The 27951-nt window shown below is 41.8% G+C and overlaps 1 protein-coding gene across 1 annotated transcript in view; it reads right to left on the minus strand.

The window, feature by feature from the left end:
* Positions 1–1066: 1066 nt before the first annotated feature.
* Positions 1067–27951, minus strand: part of LOC125932035 (solute carrier family 22 member 9-like) — a 47148-nt gene continuing 20263 nt past the window's right edge. The window contains exons 3-10 of the mRNA XM_049644414.1: positions 22478–22632; positions 22199–22367; positions 21329–21452; positions 8494–8609; positions 7399–7613; positions 5448–5556; positions 4793–4996; positions 1067–3772 (exon numbers count right to left, since the gene is read on the minus strand). Of these exons, the coding sequence (XP_049500371.1) occupies positions 3712–3772; positions 4793–4996; positions 5448–5556; positions 7399–7613; positions 8494–8609; positions 21329–21452; positions 22199–22367; positions 22478–22632 (1153 nt within the window). The 3' untranslated portion in view covers positions 1067–3711. The remainder of the gene's footprint in view (positions 3773–4792; positions 4997–5447; positions 5557–7398; positions 7614–8493; positions 8610–21328; positions 21453–22198; positions 22368–22477; positions 22633–27951) is intronic.

The raw sequence follows: 27951 nt of genomic DNA on the forward strand, positions 1-27951 counted from the left end.
CCTTAGAATATTTTTAAATGTTGCATTATCCTTTTTAAACTTAGAATTAAAAAAATGTAAATCTCATAAAAGGACAGCACTAAAAGTGAATAGCTTTTATCACTTTTATGAATATTATTTTAGATTTTGCCTATTTCTCTAGGACTTGTCAATGGAGGTTTTAAATGAGTTTTCAGTCCAGTTTACCTCTGCTTACATTCCTGGCTTTGCTTGACTATTCAGAACATTTTTTTCAATCCCAAGAGCTCATAGACAAGTTTTGTACTGAATAACATGGCTTAATTGTTCCACCTATCTTTTTATTTATTTACTTATTTATTTTTAATAAAAATTATTATTTTTATTTTTAATGTTTATTTAAAATCTTTATTTTTAATTTTTTTAGTGTTTATTTATTTTTGAAAGAGAGAGAGACAGAGCATGAGCAGGGGAGGAGCAGCGAGAGAGGGAAACACAGAATCCGAAGTAGGGTCCAGGCTCCGAGCTGTCAGCACAGAGCCCAATGCGGGGCTCGAACTCACAAACTGCGAGATCATGACCTGAGCCGAAGACAGAGGCTTAACTGACTGAGCCACCCAGGCTCCCCCTCCACTTATCTTTTTAATTACATGGAATATATTTTTTTGGTTTAGAGAATAAAATGAAATTATTAAGCATTTATTTATAAAGTGAGTTAATGGCACTTATGTAATCATCGATTTCTACTAGTGATTTACGATGCCCAAATCATCAAGTTTTAAGTATTACACATGCTACCGTATCGTTCTGGACTTCTTTTGATTTTTCTTTTTAAAGTTTATTTTTTTATTTTTGAGAGAGAGAACGAGTGCAGGAGGGACAGAGAGAGAGCGGGACAGAGGATCTGAAGCAGGCTCTGTGCTGACACCACAAGAGCCCAATGCGGGGCCTCGAACTCAAGAACTGTGAGGTCATGGCTTGAACTGAGTAAGGGGCTGAGCCACCCAGGCACCCCGTGGTCTTCTTTTGATTTGCAAATGCATCTGCTATTGGTGTTTAGACACTCGCATCTCATTCTGGCAAACGCTGCCCCCAAAACCTGCCCACCCTCCCTCTATGAGCCTCATTTTCCCGAATCAGCTTGTCTAGTATTAATTTGCAGTTACACTTGGAACTCTTTTCTGAGCTGTTCCAAAAGAATGGAGTTTTCCATGGTAATTACTCCATCAACTCCTCTACCATTAATTGAAGCAGAAGCAATGTCTTTTTTTTTTTTTTTTTTTTAATTTTAATTTACCTCCAAGTTAGTTAGCATGTTGTGCAATGATTTCAGGAGTAGAATCCGGTGATTCATCCCCTACATATAACACCCAGTGCTTGTCCCAAGTGTCTTCCTCAATGCCTCTTGCCCATTTAGCCCACCCCCCCAGCCACAACCCCTCCATCAATGCTCATTTGTTCTCTATATTTAAGAGTCTCTTAGGGTCTGTCCCCCTCCCTGTTTTTATATTATATTTGCTTCCCTCCCTTATGTCCATCTGTTTTGTACCTTAAATTCCACATATGAGTGAAGTCATATGATATTTGCCTTTCTCTGACTGACTTATTTGGTTTAGCACAATAGCCTCTAGTTCCATCCCCGTTGTTGCCAATGGTGAGATTTCATTCTTTTTGATCGCCCAGTAATACTCCATTGTATGTGTATGCCACATCTTCTTTATCCATTCTTCCGTCGATGGACATTTGGGCTCTTTCCATACTTTGGCTATTGTCAATTGTGCTGCTATAAACATGGGGGTGCATGTGCCTCTTCGAAACAGCACACCTGCATCCCTTGGATAAATACCTAGTAGTACAATTGCTGGGTTGTAGGGTAGTTCTATTTTTAATTTTCTGAGGAAGCTCCATACTGTCTTCCAGAATGGCCGCACCAGTTTGCATTCCCATCAGCAGTGCAAAAGGGTTTCTCTTTCTCCTCATCTTTGCCAACATCTGTTGTTGCCTGAGTTGTTCCTGTTAGCCATTCTGACAGGTGTGAGGTGGTATCTCATTGTGTTTTTGATTTGTATTTCCCTGATGTTGAGTGATGTTGGGTATTTTTTCACGTGTCTGTTAACCATCTGGATGTCTTCTTTGAAGAAGTGTCGATTCATGTCTTTTGCCCATTTCTTCACTGGATTATTTGTTTTTCAGGTGTTGAGTTTGAGAAGTTCTTTATAGACTTTGGATACGAACCCTTTAACTGATATGTCCTTTGCAAATATCTTCTCCCATTCTGATGGTTACCTTTTAGTTTTGCTGAATGTTTCCTTCACTGTGCAGAAGCTTTTTATTTTGATGAGGTTCCCAATAGTTCATTTTTGCTTTTGTTTCCCTTGCCTCCGGAGATGCGTTGAGTAAGAAGTTGCTGCGGCCAGGGTCAAAGAGGTTTTTGCCTGCTTTCTCCTCGAGGATTTTGATGGTTTCCTGCCTTATGTTTAGGTTTTTCAACCATTTTGAGTTTATTTTTGTGTCTGGTGTAGGAAAGGGGTCCAGATTCATTCTTCTGCGTGCCGCTGTCCAGTTTTCCCGACACCACTGGCTGAAGAGACTGTCTTTTTTCCATGGGATATTCTTTCCTGCTTTGTCAAAGACTGAGTCCTTGATTTCTCTTTCTGTTGCTTCATTATTGGTGTCTAGGAATGCAACCAATTTCTGTGTATTGATTTTATTTCCTACGACTTTGCTGAATTCATGGATCAGTTCTAGCAGTCTTTGGTGGATTTTTTTGGGTTTTTCATAGAGTATCATGTCATCTGCGAGGAACGAAAGTTTTACTTCCTCCCGGCCGATTTGGATGCCTTTTACTTCTTTGTGTTGTCTGATTGCTGAGGCTAGGACTTCCAACACTATGCTGAATAACAGTGCCAAGAGAGGGCATCCCTGTCATGTTCCTGACTTTAGGGAGAAAGCTCTCAGTTTTTCCCCATTGAGGATAATACTAGCGGTGGGTCTCTCGTATATGGTTTTTATGATCTTGAGGTATGATCCTTCTATCCCTACTTTCTTGAGGGTTTTCATCAAGAAAGGATGCTGTATTTTGTCAAATGCTTTCCCTGCATCTATTGAGAGGACCACGTGGTTCTTGTCCTTTCTTTTATTGATGTGATGTATCACATTGATTCACTTGTGGATATTGAACCAGCCCTGCATCCCAGGTATAAATCCCACTTAATCGTGGTGAATAATTCTTTTAATGTATTATTGGATCCGGCTGGCTAGTATCTTGTTGAGAATTTTTGCATCCATGTTCATCAGGGATCTTGGTCTGTCGTTCTCCTTTTTAGTGGGGTCTTTGGTTTTGGAATCAAGAATCAGTGTCTTTAATACTATCCCATCTTTCTATCCAGAAACATGCTGGAGGTCTACAATTTTACATATATTTTACTATGATTCCTTTAAAAATATTATGACTTTTAATATACAGAATTGTATCACTATGTGGTGTACCTGAAATGAGTATAATGTTGTATGTCAACTAGACTTGGATAATAAAATCTTTTTTCAAAAGTATTACGACTTTTCTCAAACTTCTTATTTTGATTGATTGTAGATATTTTATCCATAGTTACTTAGTCCTGCAATCGTAGATGGGATCTGTTATTCCATTCTATCTTTTTATTTTATTTTACAAACTTTTCCAATTTCTGGGAATAGTCCTGATTTTCCTTCTTCTATCTTACTCTTTGAGTGGCAGTTATTTCCTGGAATTCCTTAAAACTGTGTCACTTTCATGAAGGGATCTTCCTGCTTTACTTTTCTTGAGGCTTTTCTCCTGGTAAAAACACAATGAGACCAACAAACAAGCACAAAAGTGAGAAGACCTCAAGTCAGTGTACATGTCCCGCATTCTCCAGAGCAAGCTATTCTTGACCCACCAGTTTTGATAAAATCCGTGACCCCTGCCCCAAGGGTTTGAGTAAATTTTCTGAAGACCAAGTTTCCGGGGCAGGATCTGGGAGGGCAGCTTTGGTAGTTTCGATTCTCACTTTTGGACGACAGGGGATCCGGACGCCAAAGGGATTTGGAAAAGGCAAGGGCAGTATGCAAAGTTTTAAAATCCTCTCCAATTCTTGATCACTTAAAAATACTTAGGTTTACTACTTTCCTTCTTTTCTTAACAGGTTCATTCCTAGTGGACCCAGATGGTCTGAATGTCACAGACCACATAACAGGACTTCTCTGAGATGTATTGTCATGTGTGGGAGGGGCTCAGGTCCTCTCCCTGATCTCGTTCAGATTTCTTCAGTGGCCAGGACAGTCCTCAGGCCTACAGGAACCGGCAGCCCCGGGGAGCTGACTGCACTCCCCGGGCTGGGGGCTGCCAGGGTCTGAGGGATGAGAGTCTGGTGTTTGGATGTGGGCATGTTTGTGATATACCTTCCGGGGTGTGTATGTCACACGAGGTCACCTAATGTTGGCCCCTGCACCACTAAACCTACTGATGCAGGCTGGGCAGAGCCGGTCTGTATGATCTAGGGAGCCGTGGGGGAGTCTGAGGTTGGGGTCAGGAATGATGAGGCTGTAGCTAAACCAGAGGCACTGGCCACATGGAACAGTCCAGGTCTAAATCTTTCCCTGGGAGGGGCAGCTGGCTGGCTCAGTCAGTATGAGCAGGCAACTCTCGATCTTGGGGTCATGAGTTCAAGTCCCACATTGGGCATTTGGCTTACTTAAAAAAGAAATGTTCATAAATCTTTCCCTGGGGACAGTGACCCTGAATGATGGCTTGCCTTCCTCACTACAGACCTAGAGCACACAGCTCCCCTCAGGGACAGCCAGGGGGTTTACTCACTCCTTTTCCACATCCTGGATGGAGTCAGGCAGAGGTTGATTCCTGGTTTCAGGAAGGAGTGAGACAATAAGACCAGCGAGGATGGAGAAGATTCCATACGTGATCCAGGGCAGGTGGGGGGAATACACAGTTAGGATCATCAAGAGGGGAGACAGCGCTGCCCCAATATAAGCAGCAATCCCCAGGATTCCTGTAACGGTTGCCCTTGGGGTGCAAACAATACAAAAATAATTTGGTATAAATCCACACATGTAATTGGCGATTTATTATTTTGCTTTGATTATGGGAGATACCACAACAGTGCTTAGATACATGAAGGTTGACAATATACTCTTACATTTCAAATATGCTCTGTCATTTGCTGGCAACTTTTTTCAAGTGCCGTTAGGACAGATTTTCATTATTTAAAAACTACTCTTATCCGTAGTTCAGTGGATTTCGTGGTTCAATAGATTAGGTGAGGGGATACGTTAGAAAACTCAACACGGTGCCTTGCCAAAACAGATTTTAATAATTTCCGGCTGCAATTTTCGTTACTGCCAATGCTATTATAACTGATGCTTTGGATAATGACTCAGTTTTCTTCCTGCTATAAATGTTCACTAGCTGGGAATGGTCTGTGTTGCCCCTACGGGACCTTCCATGAGATTTGTACCTGATTACGGTAGGGATTAGTTCGTTTCCATGGGTAGAAGAACTCACAACAGCTGCCGCAGAAACACTGACTCCCAGGGATGACAAAGAAAGACGCAGGGTCTGCATTTCTGGAGAGGAAGACCAGTGAGACTCGGGAAGAAAATTAGAGCCAAAGGAACCACCATCCACCAAATGATAAATGAAAAATACACAATTAGAATATTCGCATGTGTTAGACGCATTGCAGGGAAAGCGCACAGGGCAGAGAATGGCTAGTGACCAGTAGCCGAGAAATGTGACCGATCTGTATGTTACAACTTCAACAGAGATGAAAAAACCTGAGTTATTTTCATTACCTCTCTCTTACATGGCAGAGATTTGCCAAAGATGGAGAGGGGAACGTGAGTTTGCTTTCATTAATTCTGTCCAGTGTCTCCCTCTGCCTTGCATGTACAAAGTAGGACTGTGATATGAATAATTACTGAAGGATGTGAAACTTATCCACATCCTTGAGAAGTTTAAGCCCTGGGTACACAATATTGACATAGGGCTAGTACTGCAGTAGAATAATGAAGGAACAGGAGTTTCGGGGCACCTGGGTGGCTCGGTCGGTTAAGCGTCTGACTTCGGCTCAGGTCATGATCTCATGGTTCGTGGGTTCGCGCCCCGTGTCAAGCTCTGTACAGACAGCTCAAAAGCCTGGAACCTCCTTTGGATTCTGTGTCTCCCTCTCCCGCTGCCCTCCCCCACTCACTCACTCTCTTTCTGTCGCTCTCTCAAAAACAAATAAACATTAAAAAAAAAATAAGAACAGGAGTTTTATGGTATGGATAAGCTGGAGTGGAACTCGATCTAGAGTGCTATGTGTTAAAATCTTTTTTAATGTGTATTTATTTGTGAGAGTGAGAGACAGAGCATAAGCAGGGGAGGGGAAGAGAGAGAGGGTGACACAGAATCCGAAGCAGGCACCAGGCTCTGAGCTGTCAGCACAGAGCCCGACGTGGGGCTCGAACTCACCAACCGTGAGATCGTGACCTGAGCCGAAGTCGGACAGTTAACCGACTGAGCCACCCAGGCATCCTGATCTAGAGTAATATTTGAAGATTTAAGAATAAAGATCCGTATTAGGGAAAAAATAGTTGGACTTTGGAGACCTCTGGAAGAAAATTTCAGGGTTCAGTTTTGTATTCGATAATTTTAAAAAATTTCATGAAACCGTTATATAACATTGGAGTAAGCTGTGTAGTCCAGCAGCAAACATGTATCATTGCTGACATCCAGGATCAGGGCACAGCTGTCCATCTGGGATCCTGTAAAGTGCACAACTTTGCTGGGGGTTGAAGCGTGGGACCACCTGGGTTCCCCCATTCATTACATATGATCATTTCATTTAGCGAAATTGATTCTAAGAGAGGCTTTAACTCCTTAACTGCTTATTCCTATGGCATACTTCTCCACCTGAAGACAAGGTACTTTGATTTCCTTGAAGTCAAAAAGTTCCCAACACCCGGATGGCAGTGATGGTGACCTCATACAAGACTAGACATCAGGGAGTAAATTGTCACTGAAGCTGTAGTAACCAGAAAGCAACCAGGCAGAGGAAGTGATGGTAAATTGTGTCCTCATATGGGACACAATTATATATAATGGACACAATACCATCATTTAGAATTACAAGCGTGATTGGTCATAGCCAAAGGGCAAGTGGTCCACTGCTCTCCTAGAGAAACTTTTAGGAAGAAATGGTACCAATTACCAGATACTTCTCACATGTGATGAGGATAGCCATATGTCTGAGCCAACGTGTACTGACCTTTGACTCTTTCCCAGCCACCACATTAATGGTAGAATTGTCCTAAATCCTCAGATTGGTTTTAGGGGATCATTAGAAACATCTCCCTTTCCTTGTGTGAGCACAGTCCCTGAGTCCCTGAGCTATTTCCTCTCTTCAACCTGTGCTCTTTTCTCACCTTTGGGCAGAAATGTGGTGATCAGAATGGAGATTCCAAGGAAGAAAAAGAAAATCATCTGGCATATTCGACGGCCTATATGATTCAGTGCCCAAACCGCAATATAACCGGATGGGATGTTGACTAGGCCAAAGAGAACCTGGGACAGGAAAACATTGCCTCCAATGTGCTGGATGTGGAGAATCAGGCCATAAAAAGACATGTAGACTGAAAATCTGTGGAACCAAAGAAAAAGATAGACGTCATGAAGTTTAGACCTTATTCTACAAATGACAATCGTAAATATTGTCAGACAGGCAGCCAGTGGTTGGTGGTAAAAAGGCACGGTCTGTTTTATAGAATATTCTACATGGTAATGATTTAAAAACTGTCATAAAATACTGCATGATGATGGAGGTCATAATTGTTACCCCTTTTTGGTGGGTGAGAGTACAGTTATTAAGAATACATAATGAGGCTTTCTAGGGTTTTAGATTTCTTTTTCTACATCCTCATTTGGGCGATTGTTGCGTGTACGCATATGTAAATATTCATCGAACAGTATACGTTTGTGCACTTTCCTGTTTATAGTTTTAGCTCAATTAAAGTGGGAAAGAACAAGTGAAGAAACATCCAGCCAAAGTCTTTACTGTGATTGAAGTTCACAGCCTCAGTTTCCAGCTGATGAGCCTTGCAGGTGATGTAATAAATAAAACTCATTGTACAATTAATTCTGGGTCAGTCTTTCCTTAACTAAAAGATGCAATTATCTTTTTTTTTTAGTGTTTATTTATTTGAGAGAGAGAGAGAGAGAGAGAGAGTAGGGGGAAGGGCAGAGAGAGAGGGAGGGAGAATCCCAAGCAGGCTCCATGTTGTCATTGCAGAGCCCGACATGGGGCTCGATCCCACTACTGTGAGATCATGACCCCCGGCCGAAACCAAGAATCAGAGGCTTAACCAACTGGGCCACGCAGGTGCCCCTAAAAATGCAGTTATCTATATAGCATCCCCATGTTTTATCTCAAAATCTGTCCCCGCAACGGGCTGTACCCTTGGACAGGAATAGATTCACGTCTCCACCATTTGAATATTCTTCAGGCACAACGTGAAACCCACCTCACGAAGGACATCAAACAGATCCTCCTGCGCAGTGTAGGCGTGCGGAATATGTCACGCAGAGAAATTTTTTTCTGTGCTGCCTCTAGCTCCTCTTGCATGCTGGACCTCAAAACCTTTAAGAACGATGGCAACAAGAAACTGTTCAGTTGTCACAAAATGTAGGCGCCAGGAGGCCCCTCACGGAGGATAAGCTAGGCCACTTGCTATTATATTTAGTAGGAGATAGAGACACCAAAGACGTCCTTGCATGTGAAAGGTGAATCAAGGCGTGAAAGGAGCTTTAGGATAATTATGTAGCAACAAGGACTTTTTAAAAAAAAATTTGTTTTAAGCGTTTATTTATTTTTGAGACACAAGAGAGACAGAGCACGAGGAGGGGGAGGGGCAGAGAGAGAGGGAGACACAGAATCGGAAGAAGGCTCCAGGCGCTGAGCCATCAGCACAGAGCCTGACGCGGGGCTCGAACTCACGGACCGCGAGATCGTGACCTGAGCTGAAGTCAGTTGCTTAACCGAGGGAGCCACCCAGGTGCCCCACAACAAGGACTTTTTAAACACTAGATCTGAGTGGGCTGCAGAGCATGAAAACGGATGAGTATGTTAGATATTCAGACCAGAAAGGGAATCAAATGCAAGTCACTTGGATTAAGGTCCAAAGCTCCATTTATGCTAAATGGGCACGAAAGACTTGGGAGCTGAGCTGGATTCCCGGCTGTCCTTGAAGAGAAACTGTTTATCTCAGGAACAATGACATTTCCTGAGAATCTTTATTCTGGTTCTTCAAGTCTTTTTGAGTGGCCCCTGGGTGGCTCAGTCTGTTGAGTTCCAACCTCAGCTCAGGTCACGATCTCATGGTTTGTGGGTTCGAACCCCACGTCAGGCTCTGTGCTGACAGCTCAGAGCCTGGAGTCTGCTTCAGATTCTGTGTCTCCTCTCTTTGACCCTCCCCCACTCACACTCTGTCTTTGTCTCTCAAAAATCAATAAACATTGAAAAAAAATTTTTTAAGTCTTTTTGAGGGAAATCCTGGAATATTGTGTCTCCATGAATGAGATGCCTAGAATTAAACTTGAGGATGAAACCAGGGTGGGGTCTTGGTGTAGAATAATTTATACCTGAGCTGGTGATAATTTGGAGTTATTTAATGGTCCTGCAACATGCTGGGTATATACCGTGCCCAAGGTGATTAAATATTTCTAAACCCCAATGTCCCTGTCATCAGGAAAATGAAGGAGGAGGAGGAGGAAGAGAACGAGAAGAATGAGAAGCATAAGAAGAACAAGAAGAAATAGGTGAAGAAAGATAATAGCACCCTTTTCATGAGGATTTTCTTTTCTTTAAAAAAATTTTTTTTAATGTTTATTTATTTTTGAGACAGAGACAGAGTGTGAGCAGGGGAGGGGCACAGAGGGAGAGGGAGACACAGAATCCGGAACAGGCTCCAGGCTCTGCGCTGTCAGCACAGAGCCCAACACGGGGTTCAAACCCACAAACCGTGAGATCCTGACCTGAGCTGAAGTCAGACGCTCAACTGACTGAGCCACCCAGGCGCCCCTCGCGAGGATTTTCTAGCCATATGTGAGGTTGCAAACATACATATGGAATTCTACCCAACACACCTCGGATACTTAATTGTTTCTGAAATATTCAGATACTATCAACTTAATTCTCATCTCACTTTTACACATGAAACAATACTGGGGCACCTGGGTGGCTCCGTCGGTTGAGTGACCGAACCTTGATTTTGGCTCAGGTCATGATCTCATGGGTTCGTGAGTTCAAGCCTGGCATCAGGCTTTGCACTGACAGCCCGGAACCTGCTTGGGATTCTCTCTCTCTCTCTGCCCCTTCCCCGTTTGCTCATTCTCTCTCTCTCTCTCTCTCTCTCTCTCTCTCAAAATAAACTTTAAAAAAATGAAGCAATACCATGAAGTCCACTGGAAGAATTCCATGAAGAAGGGACTTGGGAGAAATACCCACCCCCCTCCCCATCAAATGAAGACCAACCAGATCAAGAATGTCTTCGAGTTGCAGAGCTCGCTCAAGCAGCAAAATGCTGGACTTACCCTCTTGGAAGAGAAGAGTCATGATAGCATCTCCTTCCTGCATCTAACACTCAGAAACCCAGGACCACCAGCCACTATCACAGGGGCGTTCTAGGAATGGGCTCCAAGGACACCTTAAACTTGGGCCAGATGAGGCCTGTTGTACCTGTAAGGCTGGCCTCAAATCACAGCCGATATCGGAGTAAAAGTCTGGGAGACACTGACGTTACTTCACCAAGGCCATTCATTTTTAGTAAGAAAGCAGAGATGTTTCCAGAAGAATTGAGGGAGGCAATGCGAGGTCATTTGTGGGCACTAAAGGAGCTACTCCTACCTGGTAAAAAATTCTTATTCAAGGAAGAGGAAGCCTCTATTCAAACGGAGAGCCCGCTGGATCTTTGTTTTTTTTTTTAAATTTTTTTTTTCAATGTTTTTTTATTTATTTTTGGGACAGAGAGAGACAAAGCATGAACGGGGGAGGGGCAGAGAGAGAGGGAGACACAGAATCGGAAACAGGCTCCAGGCTCCGAGCCATCAGCCCAGAGCCCGACGCGGGGCTCGAACTCACGGACCGCGAGATCGTGACCTGGCTGAAGTCGGACGCCCAACCGACTGCGCCACCCAGGCGCCCCTGGATCTTTGGTTTTTAAACGCATCTGTTTCTCTGATTTTCCTTTGCTAGTAAATAAAAAAAAAAAACTGTGCCAATCATAACACCACGCTGGGGTGGAAAGCATGCAGTAGCCTCCTGTCTGAAGTCTTGCCCATTGGTGTCCTGGAATCAGTGGGTACAAATTCACAAAAGCCCCTTGTTAAATTTTTAGATAGTTTGTGAAGCAGTTGCCATGATGCTCGTGGCTTTGACTGACAATGGTGGTGGTGTTCATACTATAGAAGTTGACAATCACCACAAATTTGAGATCTATGGATTTTTTATTCCTCCTATAATGTTAGGTGCTAAACATTTACCAGCACACCACTGGCTCGGCCCCTCTGCAGTCGTCTGGACTCCTCTAAATTGCAAAAATTTTTAATAATATTTATTTATTTTTGAGAGAGAGGGAGGGAGGGGCAGAGAGTGAGGGAGACACAGAATCCGAAGCAGGCTCCAGGCTCTGAGCAGTCAGAACAGAGCCTGATGCAGGGCTTTGAACTCACAGACTGCGAGAGATCATGACCTGAGCCGAAGTGGGCTGCTTAACCGACTGAGCCACCCAGGTGCCCCTATCCCTGCCTGGTTTAAACCTGGCTAGTTCTTCCTTAACCTGTAAGACCCATTTCAAATGTAACTACCTTCGAGTAGCATTAAGTTCCTACACATCTGTGATCCAGGTTATGTCTCCCTCTTCGGTATTCACATACCACCCTTGCTTTATTTCAAAGAGGCTTTATCAAGCCCATAACCTTACCTATCTATTCATGAACCTAGCAGTGGACCCCCCTGCAGATTGTGGCAAATGGTCCACACATCCACGGACCCAGACAGCAGGCTCGCTGATGAACCCTGCTCACTAGTCTCCCCAGAATCCCACCTATGGTGACTGGTGGAGGGTTTATGTTTCCTGCCAAAGCCAGACTGTAAAGACTGGAGGAGGTGACTCCTTCTTCAAATGCACAAACACGAATTAGGGGGGGAAAAAACAAAATAAAAATATCGATAAGAGTGTTGATTCTTTTAAAAAAAGATGAACAAAATTGACACACTTTTAGCTAGACTGACCATAAAAAAAGAGAGAAGACTCAAACAAATAAAATCAGAAATGAAAGAGGAGACATCACAACTGATGCCACAGAAATTAAAAAAAAGATCATAAGGGACTATAATAAAAAATTACATGCCAAAAAGTGGATGACCTAGAAGAAATGGATAAATTCCTGGAAGTATACAAGCTACCAAAATGGAATCCAGAAGAATAGAAAACCTGAAGAAGCGAATAACTAATAAGGAGATTGAAACACTAATAAAAAGTATCCTAGAAATAAAAGCCTAACACCAGACAGCTTCACAGGCAAATTCTAACAAACATGTAAATTATTAACACCGATCCCTCTCAAACTTTTCCAAAAATAGAATAAGAGGAAACACTAACAAATTTGTTTCATGAGGGCAGTATGACTCTGATACCAAAGTCAGACAAAGACACCAGAAGAAAAGAAAACTACAGGCCAATATCCCTGATGAACAAAGGTAAAAAAAATTATCAGCAACACATTAGTAAACCAACTTCAACAGCACACTGCATACCATGAAGCCGTGGAATTTATTCCTGGGATGCAAGGATAATTCAACATAAGCAAATTTTAAAAATGTGATACACCACATTAGCAGAATGAAGGTTAAAAATCACATGATCATTTCGGGGTCGTCATGGTGGCTCGGTTAGTTAAGCATCTGACTTCAGCTCAGGTCATGATATTATAAATCGTGGGTTTGGGCTCTGCATCGGGCTCTCTGCTGTCAGCACAGAGACTGCTTCAGATCCTCTCTCTCTCTCTCTCAAAAATAAATAAACATTAAAAAAAATCATACGGTCACCCCAATAGATGTAAAAAAGCATTTGACAAAATTCAACACACATCCACGATAAAAAAAAAAACAAACAACTCTTAAGAAAAAAGGTATTGAAGGAACTTACCTTAAAGGCCATCTATGAGAAGCCCACAGCTCATATTATACTCAATGGTGAAAAACTTAAAGCTTTTCCTAGACAAGAATGCCGCTTTAAATCAACATAGGGTTGGGAGGTCCTAGCCAGAGCAATTAGGTAAGAAAAAGAAACATGAGGCGCCCAAATCAGAAGGGAAGAAGTAATTATCTCCACTGGTGGATGACATCGTCTTATATGTAGAAAACCCTAAAGACACCTCCAAAATACTGTTAGAACTAATAAATGAATTCAGTAAAGTTTCAAGATACAAAGTCAAAACATAAAAACCAGTTGCATTTCTATACACCAGCAACAAACTATCTGAAAATGAAATTAAGAAAACATCTGTTTACAATAGCTTTAAAAATAATAAAGTCCTGGGGTGCCTGGGTGGCTCACTAGGTTAAGTGTTCGATTTCAGCTCAGGTCATGATCTCATGACTCGTGAGTTCAAGCCTCGCGTCCGGTTCTGTGCTGACAGCTCAGAGTCTGGAGTTTGCTTTGGATTCTGTGTCTCCCTCTCTCTCTGTCCCTCCCCCACTCGTGCACTCTCTCTCTCTCTCTCTCTCTCAAAAATAAATAAAACATTAAAAAAAACAAAGTCCTTAGGAATAAACTTAGCCAGGGAACAAAAGACTTGTATACTGAAAATCATAAGCACTGAAGAAAGAAATTAAAGCAGACATAGGAAAAAAGGGAATACATCCCATGTTCATGGATTGAAAAAGTTCATATTATTAAAACACCCAGGGGTGCTTGGCTGGGTCAGTCAGGTAAGCATCTGACTCTTGGTTATGGCTCAGGTCATGATCTCGCAGTTTCATGAGTTCAAGCCCTGTGTTGGGCTCTGTGCTGGCAGTATGGCACCTGCCTATGATTCTCTGTCTCCCTGTCTCTCTGTCCGTCTCCCATTCACACTGTTTCTCTCTCAAAATAAATAAGTAAACTGAAAAAAAAACACCCATCGTACCCAAAGTAACCTACAGATTTAATACAATCCCTATCAAAATCTTAATGGCATTCCTTACAGAAATAGAGAAAACAATCCTGAATTGATGGAAAGGCTTCCAAATAGGTAGGATTTGGGAATCTACAAAGTGCTAGGGAGCAGGAAGTCCAGGAAGAGTCTTGTAGTAAGAATGGCCAGGTCTGGGTGCTTGCCCCTTGGATGTCAACTTTCACCAACGTTCACATTCTTGGACCATCAATTGGCCTTGCCCTTAAGACATGCTTGCAAAAAAAAAAAAAAAAAAAATTCTTGCCCCATGCCTAGAAAAAAAACATGGCACCTGACTGATGGTTCCACCAGACGGTGTCCAACGGGAAAGAGATGATTCCCTAAAAGAAAACCAGGTTGCAGTTTGGAAGTACAAATGGATACTGGGCAGCTCAAAATCAACAACGGCCACTGGAGGTTGTCAGCACCAGACCACAAAAAGCTTAGTGGGCCATATTTAAGGACATGACTTTAATCCTAAATGCAAGAGGGAGTCTGTAGAGGCCGTTAAGCAGGAGCGAGGTGGTTAACAGGATCAGGCTTACATTTCTGAAGGATCCTCTGGCTTCTTTCTAAACAATGGATGAGAATGGGGCAACAATGGAGGTGGGAGAGAAGCTAGCCAGAGGGAAGAAGGATTTGGCGTGCAGTAGAGAAATGGTTGGACAGATTCAGAATATATTAGAGAATATACATATTTTTTTGTCTATGTGTTAGTGTTATTCTTTCTACAATCTTAATGTTTTTTTAAATTTTGATTTCTATTTCCCTCACAAATGATTCACATATGTGAATGTTGTAAATTGCATCAAATCCTTTGCATGATGAAGTGTCAAATTTTTTAAAAATTTTTAATGTTTGTGTATGTATGTATGTATTTGTTTGTTTGTTTATCTTTGAGAGAGAGAGTGGGAGGCAGAGAGAGAGAGAGGGACAGAGGATCCGAAGCAGGCTCTGCACTGACAGCAGAGAGTCTGATGTGGGGCGTGAACCCACCAGCCGCAAGATCATGACCCCAGCTGAAGTCGGTTGCTTAACCGACCGAGCCACCCAGGTAGCCCTCAAATAAATGTTTTTAAAAGAAGAAGGAGGAGGGGAGGGGGAGAAGGAAGAAAACAATCCTGAGTTCCAGTCCAAGGTGGCAACATAGGAAGACCCTGAACTCACTTTCCTCCACAGGGCACACTAATCTATACCTATTTTTAGAGAAATTGATCCTGAAGAAGAACTGAGGGTTGACTGAACAGCTTCTGCACAACAAATGACAGGAAGACCACACGGAGAATGGCAAGACAGATGGAGACACGGTAGCTAAGGGAACCCCCATCTCGGTCACACTGCAAACTGGAGCGAGGAGGGACAGTGCTGAAGGACTATGAACAGACTTGTCTGCCCTAGGGCTCAGGGGGAAAAAAAAGGCCAAAGTTGAAAAGAGCACCTAAAATAAAGTATAAAAGATTAAGATTATGTTTATTAAAAATAAAAGATTAAGCCCTAGTTGCTGTTAGAACACTCTCCAGGTCAGAGGTGCTGGTGAACACCAGGGTTTACATTTCCCCTCCACCTTGATAGCACAGATGGGAGCAGGGTCCAGGCGCCTAAGCCAGCCTACTGCCTCAGTGAGCCCTGGGCCCCTAGCCCATACCAGCTCCAGTGATCCCACCAAGGTGGCCCCAGTGTGCTGCACACCAGGACACCCCTGGCCAATGCTCACTACAGCTCTGGCTGTCTCTCCTACATGACACAGGTGTAAAGCACCTTGGAACACTCCAGGCCTGCACCACTTTGGCTCCAGATGACTTTCAAGGGTGCTTCCTGTGCGGAGTACCCTTGGACCCTCCCCGGACTGCACCCACCTCAGCTCCAACCACCTGCTGCGGTGTCCCCTGTACAGAGTTCCCCAGCATACCCTAGCTTGCACTCACTTCAATTTCAGCTGTCCTTCCAAGGACCAAGGTGGGACCACCCTGGCCCATGCCCACTTCAGCTCCAGGCATCCCACCAGGACAGCCCTAGCACGGAGTGCCCCAGGATCCCCAGCCACAGCTCCAGCCAGCCATCCAGCAAAAGGCACGAGGTACACAGAGTCTACCCAGGGGCTGACCACACACAAGATGATTCTTTCAAGTTTCAGAGAAATGGCTGTTCCAGCTAATTCATAAAAACAAACACAAAAAGTCAAGCAAAGTTAGAAGACAGGGAAACATGCTCCAAATGAAAGGCCAAGACAAAACCTCAGACAAAGAACTAAAGGAAAGGACATAAGCAATCTATCTGATGAGTTCAAAGTAATGGTCATAAGAACGCTCATCAGACTGAAAAGAAGAGCAGATGAACTCACTAAGAACTTCAACGAGGAGACAGAAAATATAAGAAAGAACCAATCAGAGAAAAAAAAATACAATAACTGAAATGGAAAAAGACACTAGAGGGAATCAACAGCAGTATAGAGGATGCAGAAGAACATATCAGTGATCTGGAAGACAGGGTAATGGAAAACACTCAAGCTGAAGAGCAAAAATAAAAAAGCATTTTAAAAGATGAGGATAGGTTATGGGAGCTCTTAGATAACATCAAGGGAACAAACATTCACATTATAGAGATCCTAGAAGAAGAGAGAAAGAGAAAGGGGTAGAAAACTTATTTGGAGAAACAATAGATGAAAAATTGCCTATCCCGGGCAGAGAAAAACACACCTAAATTTAGGAAGCACAGAGAGCCCCCAAAAAAGATGAACCCAAGGAGTTCCACTTCACAACACATGACAATTAAAATGCCAAAGATTAAAGATAAAGAGAGAATTTTAAAGAGCAGCAAGAGAGAAGCCACTAGTTAGAGGCCAGGGAAACTCCATAAGACTATCAGCTGATTTTTCAGCAGCAACTTTGCATGCCGGAAGGGAGTGACATATTCAAAGTGCTGAGAGGGAAAAAAAAAAAAAAAACCCTACAACCAAGAATACTCTACCCCGCAAGATTATCATTCACAATTGAAGGAGAGATCAAGAGTTTCCCAGACAAACAAAAGTTTAAAAAGTTCATCACCGCTAAACTGGCCCTATGAGAAATGCTAACGAGACTTCTTTAAGTGGCAAAGAAAAGACCATAATTAGAAGTGAGAAAATTCTAAAAGGAAAACATTTTCATAAATAAAAGCAAATTTACAGGAGAGGTAGTAGAGCAATCACTTAGAAAGCTGGTATGAAGGTTAAAAGACAAAACTAGTAAAATCAATTACATGTAAAGAATTAGTTTCGGGAACTCACAAAATAAGGATGTAAAATATGACAATATATACATAAAATGTGGAGAAGGGGATAAAGAGGAAGTTCTTTTAGACTGTGTTCAAACTTAAGTAATCATCAACTTAATATAGACTACTGTATACTTGAGATGCTATATATGAACCTCATGAAAATAAAGATAAGAAAACCTATAATAGACAAAAAATAAAGGGAAAGAAAGTCAAGAACAACATTAAAGAGAGTCATCAATTGCAAGGAAAGAGGACAAAAGAAGAAGAAAGGAACAAAGAAGGGCTACAAAAACAACCAGAAAACAATTAACAAAATGGCAATAAGTACATATATATCAATAATTACTTTAAATGTAAATGGTCTAAATGCTCCAATCAAAAGACACAGGGTGGCAGAATGGATTTAAAAAAAAAAAAAAAAAGCCAGACCCATCCATATGCTCTGACAAGAGACTCACTTCAGACCTAAAGATGCGGACACACTGAAAGTGAAGGGATGGGGAAAAAAATATTCCATGCAAATGGAAGCAAAAACAAAATTGGGGGTAACAATACTTATATCAGATAAACTAGACTTTAAAACAAAGACAGTAACAAGAGACAAAGAGGGGCATTGCCTAATGATAAAGGGCACAATCCAATAAGAGGATACAACACCGTTGGTGGGAATGTAAATTGGTACGGCCACTGCCAAAATCAGCATGGAGGTTCCTCAAAAATTAAAAATAGAAATACCATATGATCCAGTAATTCTACTACTGAGTATTTACTCAAAGAAAACAAAAACACTAATTCAAAAAGGCATATGCACCCCTATATTTCTTACAACACTATTTACGATAGCCAAGATATGGAAACAACACAAATGCCCATTGGTAGATGAATGGATAAAGAAGATGTGGTATGTGTATAATATATACGTATGTATATGTGTATGTATATGTATATACATACATATACATAAATATGTATACATACACATATATGCACATACAGCCATAAAAAAGAATGAGATCTTACCATTTGTGGCAACATCAATGGACCTAGAGGATATTACGCTAAGTGAAATAAATCAGACAAAGACAAATACCACAAGTTTTCACTTATCTGTGGGATCAACAAAACAAAACAAACTAAAAAAAAACGGAAACAGATTAGTAAATATAGAGAACAGACTGATGGCTGCCAGAGGGGTGGGAGGTGAGCAAATTGGATGACGAGGAGTGGGAGGTACAGGTTTCCAGTTGTGGAATGAATAAGTCATGTGGTAGAAAAGTACAGCATGGGGAGTATAGTTAATGGTGTAATAGTGTTGTATGGTGACAGATACAGCTACATTTGTGTTGAGCATAGCATAATATATAAGGTTGTTGATTCACTGTGTTGTACCCCAGAAACTAACGTAACATTGTGTGTCAACTGTTCTTCAATAAAGAAAGAAAAAAATCCAAAAATTCATACGGAAACACAGAAGGCCCTTAATAATCAAAAGAATTTTTAAACGGAAACAAAGCTGGAGGTGTCACATGTTCCGATTTCAAAATATATTACAAAACCACTGTATCCAAGACTACGGTACTGGTATAAAAACAGACCTACAGCCCAATGGCGCGGAATAGCAATAAACTCAGCATATGCGGTCACGTGATCTTGGACAGTGGTGTCGAGAGTTCACAGTGGGGACAGGATAGTGTCATCAATAAATGGTGTTGTGGAAAACTGGATGTTCACATATAAAAGGATGAAACTGGAAACTTATCTTACACTGTACGCAAAAATCAATTCACGAAAGGTTAGAGACTAAGATGTAAGACTGGAAATAAAGAAGCAGAGAACAGAATGGTGTTTGCCAGCTGCTGGGGGATTTGGGAAATGGGGACATATTTGTCAAAGAGTACAAAGTTCCAGTTACGCAAGGTGAATCAGTCCTAACGATCCACTGTACGGCTGTCTATAGTTATAATACTATACTACATATTGAAAATTTGCTATTAGTAGGTGTATTATTGAGTGTTATCACAAAAAGTAATGAATAAAAAGGGCAGGAGAAAGTTTTAGGAGGTGATGGATATGTTGATTGCATAGGTAGTGGTAATGATGTTTGGATGTGTGCTTATCAGATTCACCAAGTTGTATAAATTAAATAGGTACAGCTTTTTGTATGTTACTCATACCTCGATAAAGTTGTTTTAAGAAAAATCCTTCGGGGCACCTAGGTGGCTCAGTCGATTAAGTGTCTGACTCTCGATTTCAGCTCCAGTCATGATCTCACAGCCATGAGATCAAGCCCCATGTTGGGCCCCGCACTGAGCATATAAGCCTGCTTGGGATTCTTTCTCTCCTCTGTCTGCCTCTCCTCCCCCTCTCAAAATGAATATATAAACATTAAAAAAGAAAAAGAAAAAGAAAAATCTTTCAGATGTGCATTGAACATGTTTCCAGAAATGTTTTATTGTTCCTCTTTGTCTAAACCCTAAGCCTTCCCTTTTTCAATTAAACAAGCGTAGATGATTTTTTCCTTGTCTCTATTAGCTTTCTCTCCATTCTCTTATCATTGCCAACAGGAAATTTAACAATATAAATACCATATGATCTGGCCACACCGCTTCCGGTTGTGTATCCCCAAGAATTATAAACAGAGAAGAGATATTTGCATCCACATGTTCATTGCAACAGCAGCCAAACCATGGAAGCAAGCTAAATGACCATCAGTGGATGAATGGACAAAGAAAATGTGGTGTATACATACAACAGAATATTATTCATCCATAAAAAAAGGAAATCCTGCTATACGCTACTACCATAGATGAGTCTCGAGGACTTTTTGTTGAATAAGGCAGTCACAGAAGGACAAACACTGCATGATCCCACCTATATGAAGTATATAAAATACTAAAATAATAAGACAATAAATGGAATGGTTGACCAGGGACTGGGGACAAAGGATATGGGAAATTGCATTTCAATGGGTATAGAGTTTCAGTCACGCAAGATGAAAAAGTTTTAGAGATCATTGTACTTAGAGTTAACAATACTGTATTGTACAGTTAAAAATTTAAGAAGAGATAATCCATGTTAATTTAAAAATGAATATTAATTTTTCTCTTATTAATACTAAAGTTCCTTAAAACATGGAATTCTGAACCACACTGCTGGTCAAGATCCAGCACCACGCCTAGCACATTATGATTTTTTGATAAATAATTTATACGTTCGTGATGATGAACGGTTTACTTTATGACCCACATCAATATCTGCCTTCCAAGCCCAGGGTGAAAAAAAAAAAAAAAAGACTTCTCTGAGGCATTTCCACTGAGTCATGCTCTTGGAACTTGTAATAAGTAGAATGTAAACTCCAAAAAGCAGAGATTTGGATTGTTGTGGCCAATGCCGTATTTCCTGGAGAGAACAGAAGTGGCCCAGGGAGGCACTCGGTAATACACCATTAATGAAAGAGTGTATGACCTAATTAACAAATAAGTGATCCTCCTTATGCTCTATTCTGCATGGTCCCTAAGCCTCCCTTCTACCGATCTTACTATCTTGAAAAAAGGCCGTCAGAATATTAGTGGAAAGAAATGGATTAGTCTTTGTTACTTTTTCTCTAACATAGAGACAAATACACAATCTTTACAACCAGAAACACTAAGAGCTATCTGGTCCTGTTGAGTAAAATATACATGTCTCGTTCTCCGCAACAGGATACTCTCTCTTTATATTAACTCAAACAATGCTGACAGCCATTGAGAACCAGGACAATGAGGAGAGAAGACCCCAAGCCAGACTTGTGTTCCCGCCCTTTTTTCACCTCACGGACGCCACCTAGTGCAAATGTCAGGTTGTGTCTCCCCTACATCCCATAACCAACTCTCTTTCCTATTTATTCACCTCCATGGTTAGGGCGTCTCCAGCATTCTTCCTTCCGTTCCAGAGTGCAGCTTTTCTAAGTGCCTTTAAGGCCTCCTCGGGTTTGTTGGTCATAATCAGCCACCGAGCAGACTCCATCAGCCACCTGATCAAAGAAGACAGAGAGGTGCAGTCAATTCTCATGTACCCATTTTTCACATATTCTTTGGCCTGAAATGCCTCTACCCTCCCATCTGATACCTACCTCTTGTTTTGTTGTGCCAGCCAATAGAAAAGCAGCTGATTCTGTAACTAGGAAACTGTAAGGATAACCTCTCCTCGCAGTACACTTTCACTAATGGCAACATTGAGTAGGAGTCATATTGCCCCCCCATCTTATTCAGGGGGATGTTACCAGGTTTGGCAAATCAAAATAACGTGCCTTGTTAAATCTGAATTTAGATAAACAGTGAATATGAGTAACTCTTGAGTATAACTATGTCCCATGCAATATTTTGGACACACTTACACTGAAAAGTATTTGTTGACTTGAAATTTTACTTTAACGAGATGCCCTGTATTTTATCAGGTTAGTAAATAAAAGCACAGAAATCTCAAATAAACAGAAATTTCATTAAACAATGGATAATTTTTAGCGTAGCTATGCTTCCTGCAGTATTTGGAATGTTACACACACACACAGATATTATCTATCTGAATTTCAAATTTAACGGAGTGTCCTTGATATTATCTGACAACCGTACGTGTTCAGCTTCTTGACCTGCACACTGGACGCTTATTAGGAGAGCATGTGCTCAAGAGTTAACTAAGGATCAAACAATTCTTATGTCCTCATTCCATGTATCTTGCATCCAGTATCCTCTAAGACAAAGGGAAGAAGAAAGCTTATACCTTGAGGAAAGAAAAAGGACAAATAATGGTACAGAAGTCACCAGCTGAAGGGTATGCCAGTCTCGAATGGCAAAAGCCAGTCCTCCCAGGATCATCTGTCCTACGCAAGCACCACAGATGGTCATTGCTATTCCCGTGGCTTGGAATTGGGGCACTGTCCATTCTACAACTGAACAACGACAACAAAAAAACAAACAAGCAGGATTTTGACTTCAAAGTTGGGATTTCAAAGTCAAAGTTAAGTCTTGGAGAGTGTCAATATCCGAAGTTTTTACTTACTGAGCATCACAGAGTTTGTCAGGATGGTCATGGTAGAAAAGCCAGCCAAGAAGCGTAGGGTGCAATAAATGAAGAAGGTGGGTGCGAAGGCTGCACAGGTGTCAGTAATGGCGAGCTGGAGGAAACACCACCTGAGAATTAACTTCCTCCCAAACCTGAGGAGTGGGAACAGGTTAGCTACAGGAAGTATAACAACCTGATGGAAAAATTAACAAAAAGAAGGCACACTTTGAAGTTTAGGGGGTGTTTTAATAAGTGAAACTTTGTCCTTGAGACTTGAAAGAATCAACAGATCATCAGCCTTCCTGTTTGTAAATAGATCCTTCTTCCCGGAAGCAACCTTCCTGTTTGTAAATAGACCCTGAGTATAACCAAGCTTCTTCCCCAGTCTTCTACCAGATCTTTGAGGCCAATTGAAGCCGTATAAGACAGGTTGCAACGCTGGAGATTTTAACACATCACAAATGTCCCTTGGACTATCACATGCAGTTAACATAGTAGAGAGTCAGTGCAGTATCGACAACACAAGGGATCTGGGGTGTCTGGGTGGCTCGGTCAGTTAAGCGTCCAACTCTTGGTTTTGGCTCGGGTCACGATCACGTGGTTTGTGAGACCGAGCCCCGCATCGGGCTCTGTGCTGACAGCAGGGGGCCTGCCTGGGATTTTCTCTCTCTCTCTCTCTCTCTCTCTCTCTGCCCCTCCCTGTTCATGCGCTCTTTCCCTCTCTCTCAAAATAAATAAATTTTAAAAAATGGACCGAGTTGTGTCCCCCTCCCCAAAATCATATATTGAAGCTCTGATCCCCAGTGAAATGGTATTTGGAGATGGGCTTTGGGGGAGGTAATCAGGTTTAGATGAGATCATGAGATTGGGGTCCTTAGGATGGGATTAGTGCCCTTATAAGAAGAGGTATCAGAAAGATTTCTCTCCTTCTCTTTCTGCCATTTGAGGCTGTAGCAAGAAGACAGCTGTCTTTAAGCCAGGAAGGGAGCTCTCACCAGGAACCAAATCTCTCTGCACCTAAATCTTGGGTTCTCAGTCTCTGAAACTTGAGAAAATAAATTTCTGATGTTTATGCCTCCTAGTCTACGGTATTTTGTTGTGGTAGCCTAAGCTGACTAAGACAGGATCTAAATCTGTACTTGGGACTCCGGGACCATGCAGGTCATGGCTAAATTATGTAAAAGGAACATCCATGGAACAACACATCAAAATTGCTGATGGGTTGCCTAAGAGCCTCTCTCTGCCACGTCTGGGTCTTGAACATTTTTTCCCTAAAATAAGATGGATGGGAGCCACAACCCAGACACAGAACTTAGAGCAAGTTCTCGAAGGAAAGGATTGGGTAAGATGAACATCAAGAAACCGGGAAGGAGAAGGTATTTTTTTTTTTTTAATTTTTTTATTTTTTTTAAATTTTTTTTTTTTCAACATTTTTTATTTATTTTTGGGACAGAGAGAGACAGAGCATGAACGGGGGAGGGGCAGAGAGAGAGGGAGACACAGAATCAGAAACAGGCTCCAGGCTCCGAGCCATCAGCCCAGAGCCCGACGCGGGGCTCGAACTCACGGACCGCGAGATCGTGACCTGGCTGAAGTCGGACGCTTAACCGACTGCGCCACCCAGGCGCCCCAAGAGAAGGTATTTTTAAAAAGGAATGAGAATTCTGTGCTTCACAGTTTTCTGGGAGAGAGGGCCTTTTTCTAGACAACTTGGATAAGATGCCTGTGCTGGTTCTGTATGACCAGTAATACTTATAAACAGACAAACAAGGGGATCGGACAAGGGCTCTGAAATCCTTCTACCCTTGCAGAATATTTATATTATGATGCGTTGTTAAATCTTTTATATTCTGAATACTTACATCACATGCATTTGTCTCTCCGTTTTTTTTTTTTTTCAACGTTTTTAATTTATTTTTGGGACAGAGAGAGACAGAGCATGAACGGGGGAGGGGCAGAGAGAGAGGGAGACACAGAATCGGAAACAGGCTCCAGGCTCCAAGCCATCAGCCCAGAGCCTGAGGCGGGGCTCGAACTCACGGACTGCGAGATCGTGACCTGGCTGAAGTCGGACGCTTAACAGACTGCGCCACCCAGGCGCCCCTGTCTCTCCGTTTAAAATGGAATAAAATCTATGTAAATAAATGCTATAATTAATGAAATGATGTCATGACAATCATTGGAAAGTCTGGTCCATCAAAACGAAAAGCAGCTGTATTAAAGAGAATGACAAATACATGATTTCACTCATACGTGGAATTTAAGAAACACAACAGATGAACGAACATAGGAGAAGGGAAGGAAAAATGAGATAAAAACAGAGATGGAGACAAACCATGAGAGACTCTTAAATACAGAGAACAATTTGGGGGTTGCTGGAGGGGAGGACGGTGGGGGGATGGGCTAAATGGGTGATGGGCATTAAAGAGGGCACTTGTTGGGATGCGCACTGGGTGTTATATGTAAGCGATGAATCACTGGGTTCTACTGAAACCAATAGGACAGTGTATTTTAACTAGCTTGAATTTAAATAAATTAATTAAAAATAATAAAATAAAATAAAGATTATATCATGTAGGAGCACCTGAATGGCTCAGTCAGTTGGGCGTCCAACTGTTGATTTTGGCTCCTGTCATGATCCCAGGATCGTGGGATCGAGCCCCATGATGGGTTCCTCACTGAGCATGCAGCCTGCTTAAGATTCTCTCTCTTCTTCTGCCCCTCTCCCCTGCTTGGGCTTTCTCTGTCTCTTTAAAATAAAAAAATAATTTAAAAAAATTTTTTTAAAAGATAGATCATGTGCATTCTCACAGGGAAAAGTCACATATAAAACTTATTAAATGTAGCGCATTTAAAGTGGCAGGCATTTGGCAATAATCTGGTTGTCCATCACCAAAAAATGGATTAGAGCATCATAATGCATCTCCACTGTGGAGCACCATGCAGCAACCAGAAGAATGAACTAGAAGTATCTGTAGAAATGTGTATGTCCCTCAAAACCATAGCGGTGTTTGCACAAAAGAAAAAGAAAGAGATAATCACACATTTACATAAATATGTGAATTAAAATATATGTAAACCAAACAATGTCATGTATTTTGTAAAAACCCATATGAATGTAAAGAAATAGAGTTAATGCATTATCATGAACCCTATATTGGGAAGAAGGAAATGGGACTGGGGCATAAGGAAAAAATGAAACAGATACATATACCCATGAAAGGAATTCATGGCTAGACTAATGAGGACACTGTCTCATGAAATGAGCAGTACGATCATTCAGCCATCGATGGTTGATATTCAAAAGAAGAGAAATTTGTGCTGTGTAAAATATAAAGCTATTGTCTCATTAATTATTTTTTTGCTTATTTTTTTGAATGAAATTTATTGTCAAATTGGTTTCCATACAATACCTAGTGCTCATCCCAACAGGTGCCCTCCTCAACGCCCATCACCCACTTTCCCCTCCCTCCCACCCCCCATCAACCCCCAGTCTATTCTCAGTTTTTAAGAGCCTCTTATGGTTTGCCTCCTTCCCTCTCTGTAACTTTTTCCCCCCGACCTCTTCCCCCTCGTCTTCTGTTAAGTTTCTCAGGATCCACATAAGAGTGAAAACATATGGTATCTGTCTTTCTCTGTGTGACTTATTTCACTTAGCATAACTTTCTCCAGTTCTATCCATGTTGCTACAAAAGGCCATATTTCATTCTTTCTCATTGCCAAGTAGTATTCCATTGTGTATATAAACCACAACTTCTTTGTCCATTCACCAGTTGATGGACATTTAGGCTCTTTCCATAATTTGGCTATTGTTGAGAGTGCTGCTATAAACATTGGGGTACAAGTGCCCCTATGCATCAGCACTCCTGTAGCCCTTGGGTAAATTCCTAGCAGTGCTATTGCTGGGTCATAGGGTAGTTCTATTTTTAATTTTTTGAGGAACCTCCACACTGTTTTCCAGAGTGGCTGCACCAGTTTGCATTCCTACCAACAGTGCAAGAGGGTTCCCGTTCCTCCACATTCTCTCCAGCATCTTTTGTCTCCTGATTTGTTCATTTTAGCCACTCTGACCGGTGTGAGGTGATATCTCAGTGTGGTTTTGATTTATATTTCCCTGATAAGGAGTGATGTTGAGCATCTTTTCACGTGCCTGTTGGCCATCTGGATGTCTTCTTTAGAGAAGTATCTATTCATGTTTTCTGCCCATTTCTTCACTGGATTATTTGTTTTTCAGGTGAGGAGTTTGGTGAGTTCTTTATAGATTTTGGATACTAGCTCTTTGTCTGATATGTCATTTGCAAATATCTTTTCCCATTCCATTGGTTGCCTTTTAGTTTTGTGTTTAATTGTGTAATTTGTGTTTAATTTTGTGTTTAATTGTGTAATTTGGCTATATGTTCACCATGACTCTGCCCACCAGCATGCAGAGGAAGATTACTCTTCCCAGTCTTATGTTTTTTTATTTTAAATTGTTATTAATTTTTTTTAGAGGGAGAGATAGAGTGCAAGCAGGGGAGAGGGGCAGCAGAAGGAGACAGAGAGAGAGAGAGAGAGAGAGAGAGAGAGAGACAGAATCTGACGCAGGCTCAACACTCAGCACAGAGCCCCATGTGGGGCTCTATCCCCTGGGATCATGACCTGAGCCAAAATCAAGTCAGAAGCCCAACCGACTGAGACACCCAGGCGCCACCCCCCTCGTCTTATATTTGTTACAGTCTTACATCTGCATTCTGGCCAAGGACTGTGGACAAAAGGGACCTAAGCCATTCCCAGGCCTGTCCATATAAGGTCTACTCGGGTCCTGCTCATTCCTTCTGACAACATGGCTGGAAACAAAAAATGTGCTGATGAAAAAGTCACACAATGGAAGGTGCTGGTTCCTTGAGCCACTGCCTAGAAGATGGGGGCCACATGACTCACACCAAACTATGATAACAGCGAGAATCACGATTTTATTAAAATAACCAATTATAATTCTTGGGTTCTTACTGTAACTAGCTACCTTGGCTAACACAGTAATGTTTTAATAATTGTGTTTGATGAGGGGCACCTGGGTGGCTCAGTCGGTTGAGCGTCCGACTTCGGCCCAGGTTATGATCTCACAGTTCGCGGGTTCGAGCCCCACATCGGGCTCTGTGCTGACAGCTTAGAGCCTGGAGCCTGCTTCGTATTCTGTGTCTCCCTCTCTCTCTGCTCTTCCCCAGCTCATGCTCGCACTCTGTCTCTGTCAAAAATAAATAAACTTAAAAAAAAATTTTTTTAAATAATAATTGTGTTTGATGCAGGTAATTAGAGAAGCTTTGTGTGTGTTTCTTTGTTTGGCTATATGTTCATTCCCTAATTATTTGAAAAAATATTTTATTTGAAAAGAAAATGTGATGGGAGAAAGGAAGATGGCGGCGTAGGAGGACGCGGGGCTCACAGCGCGTCCTGCCGATCACTTAGATTCCACCTACACCTGCCTAAAGAAC

The sequence above is a fragment of the Panthera uncia genome, chromosome D1, assembly GCF_023721935.1.
Source record: "Panthera uncia isolate 11264 chromosome D1, Puncia_PCG_1.0, whole genome shotgun sequence".
Lineage (NCBI taxonomy): Eukaryota > Metazoa > Chordata > Mammalia > Carnivora > Felidae > Panthera > Panthera uncia.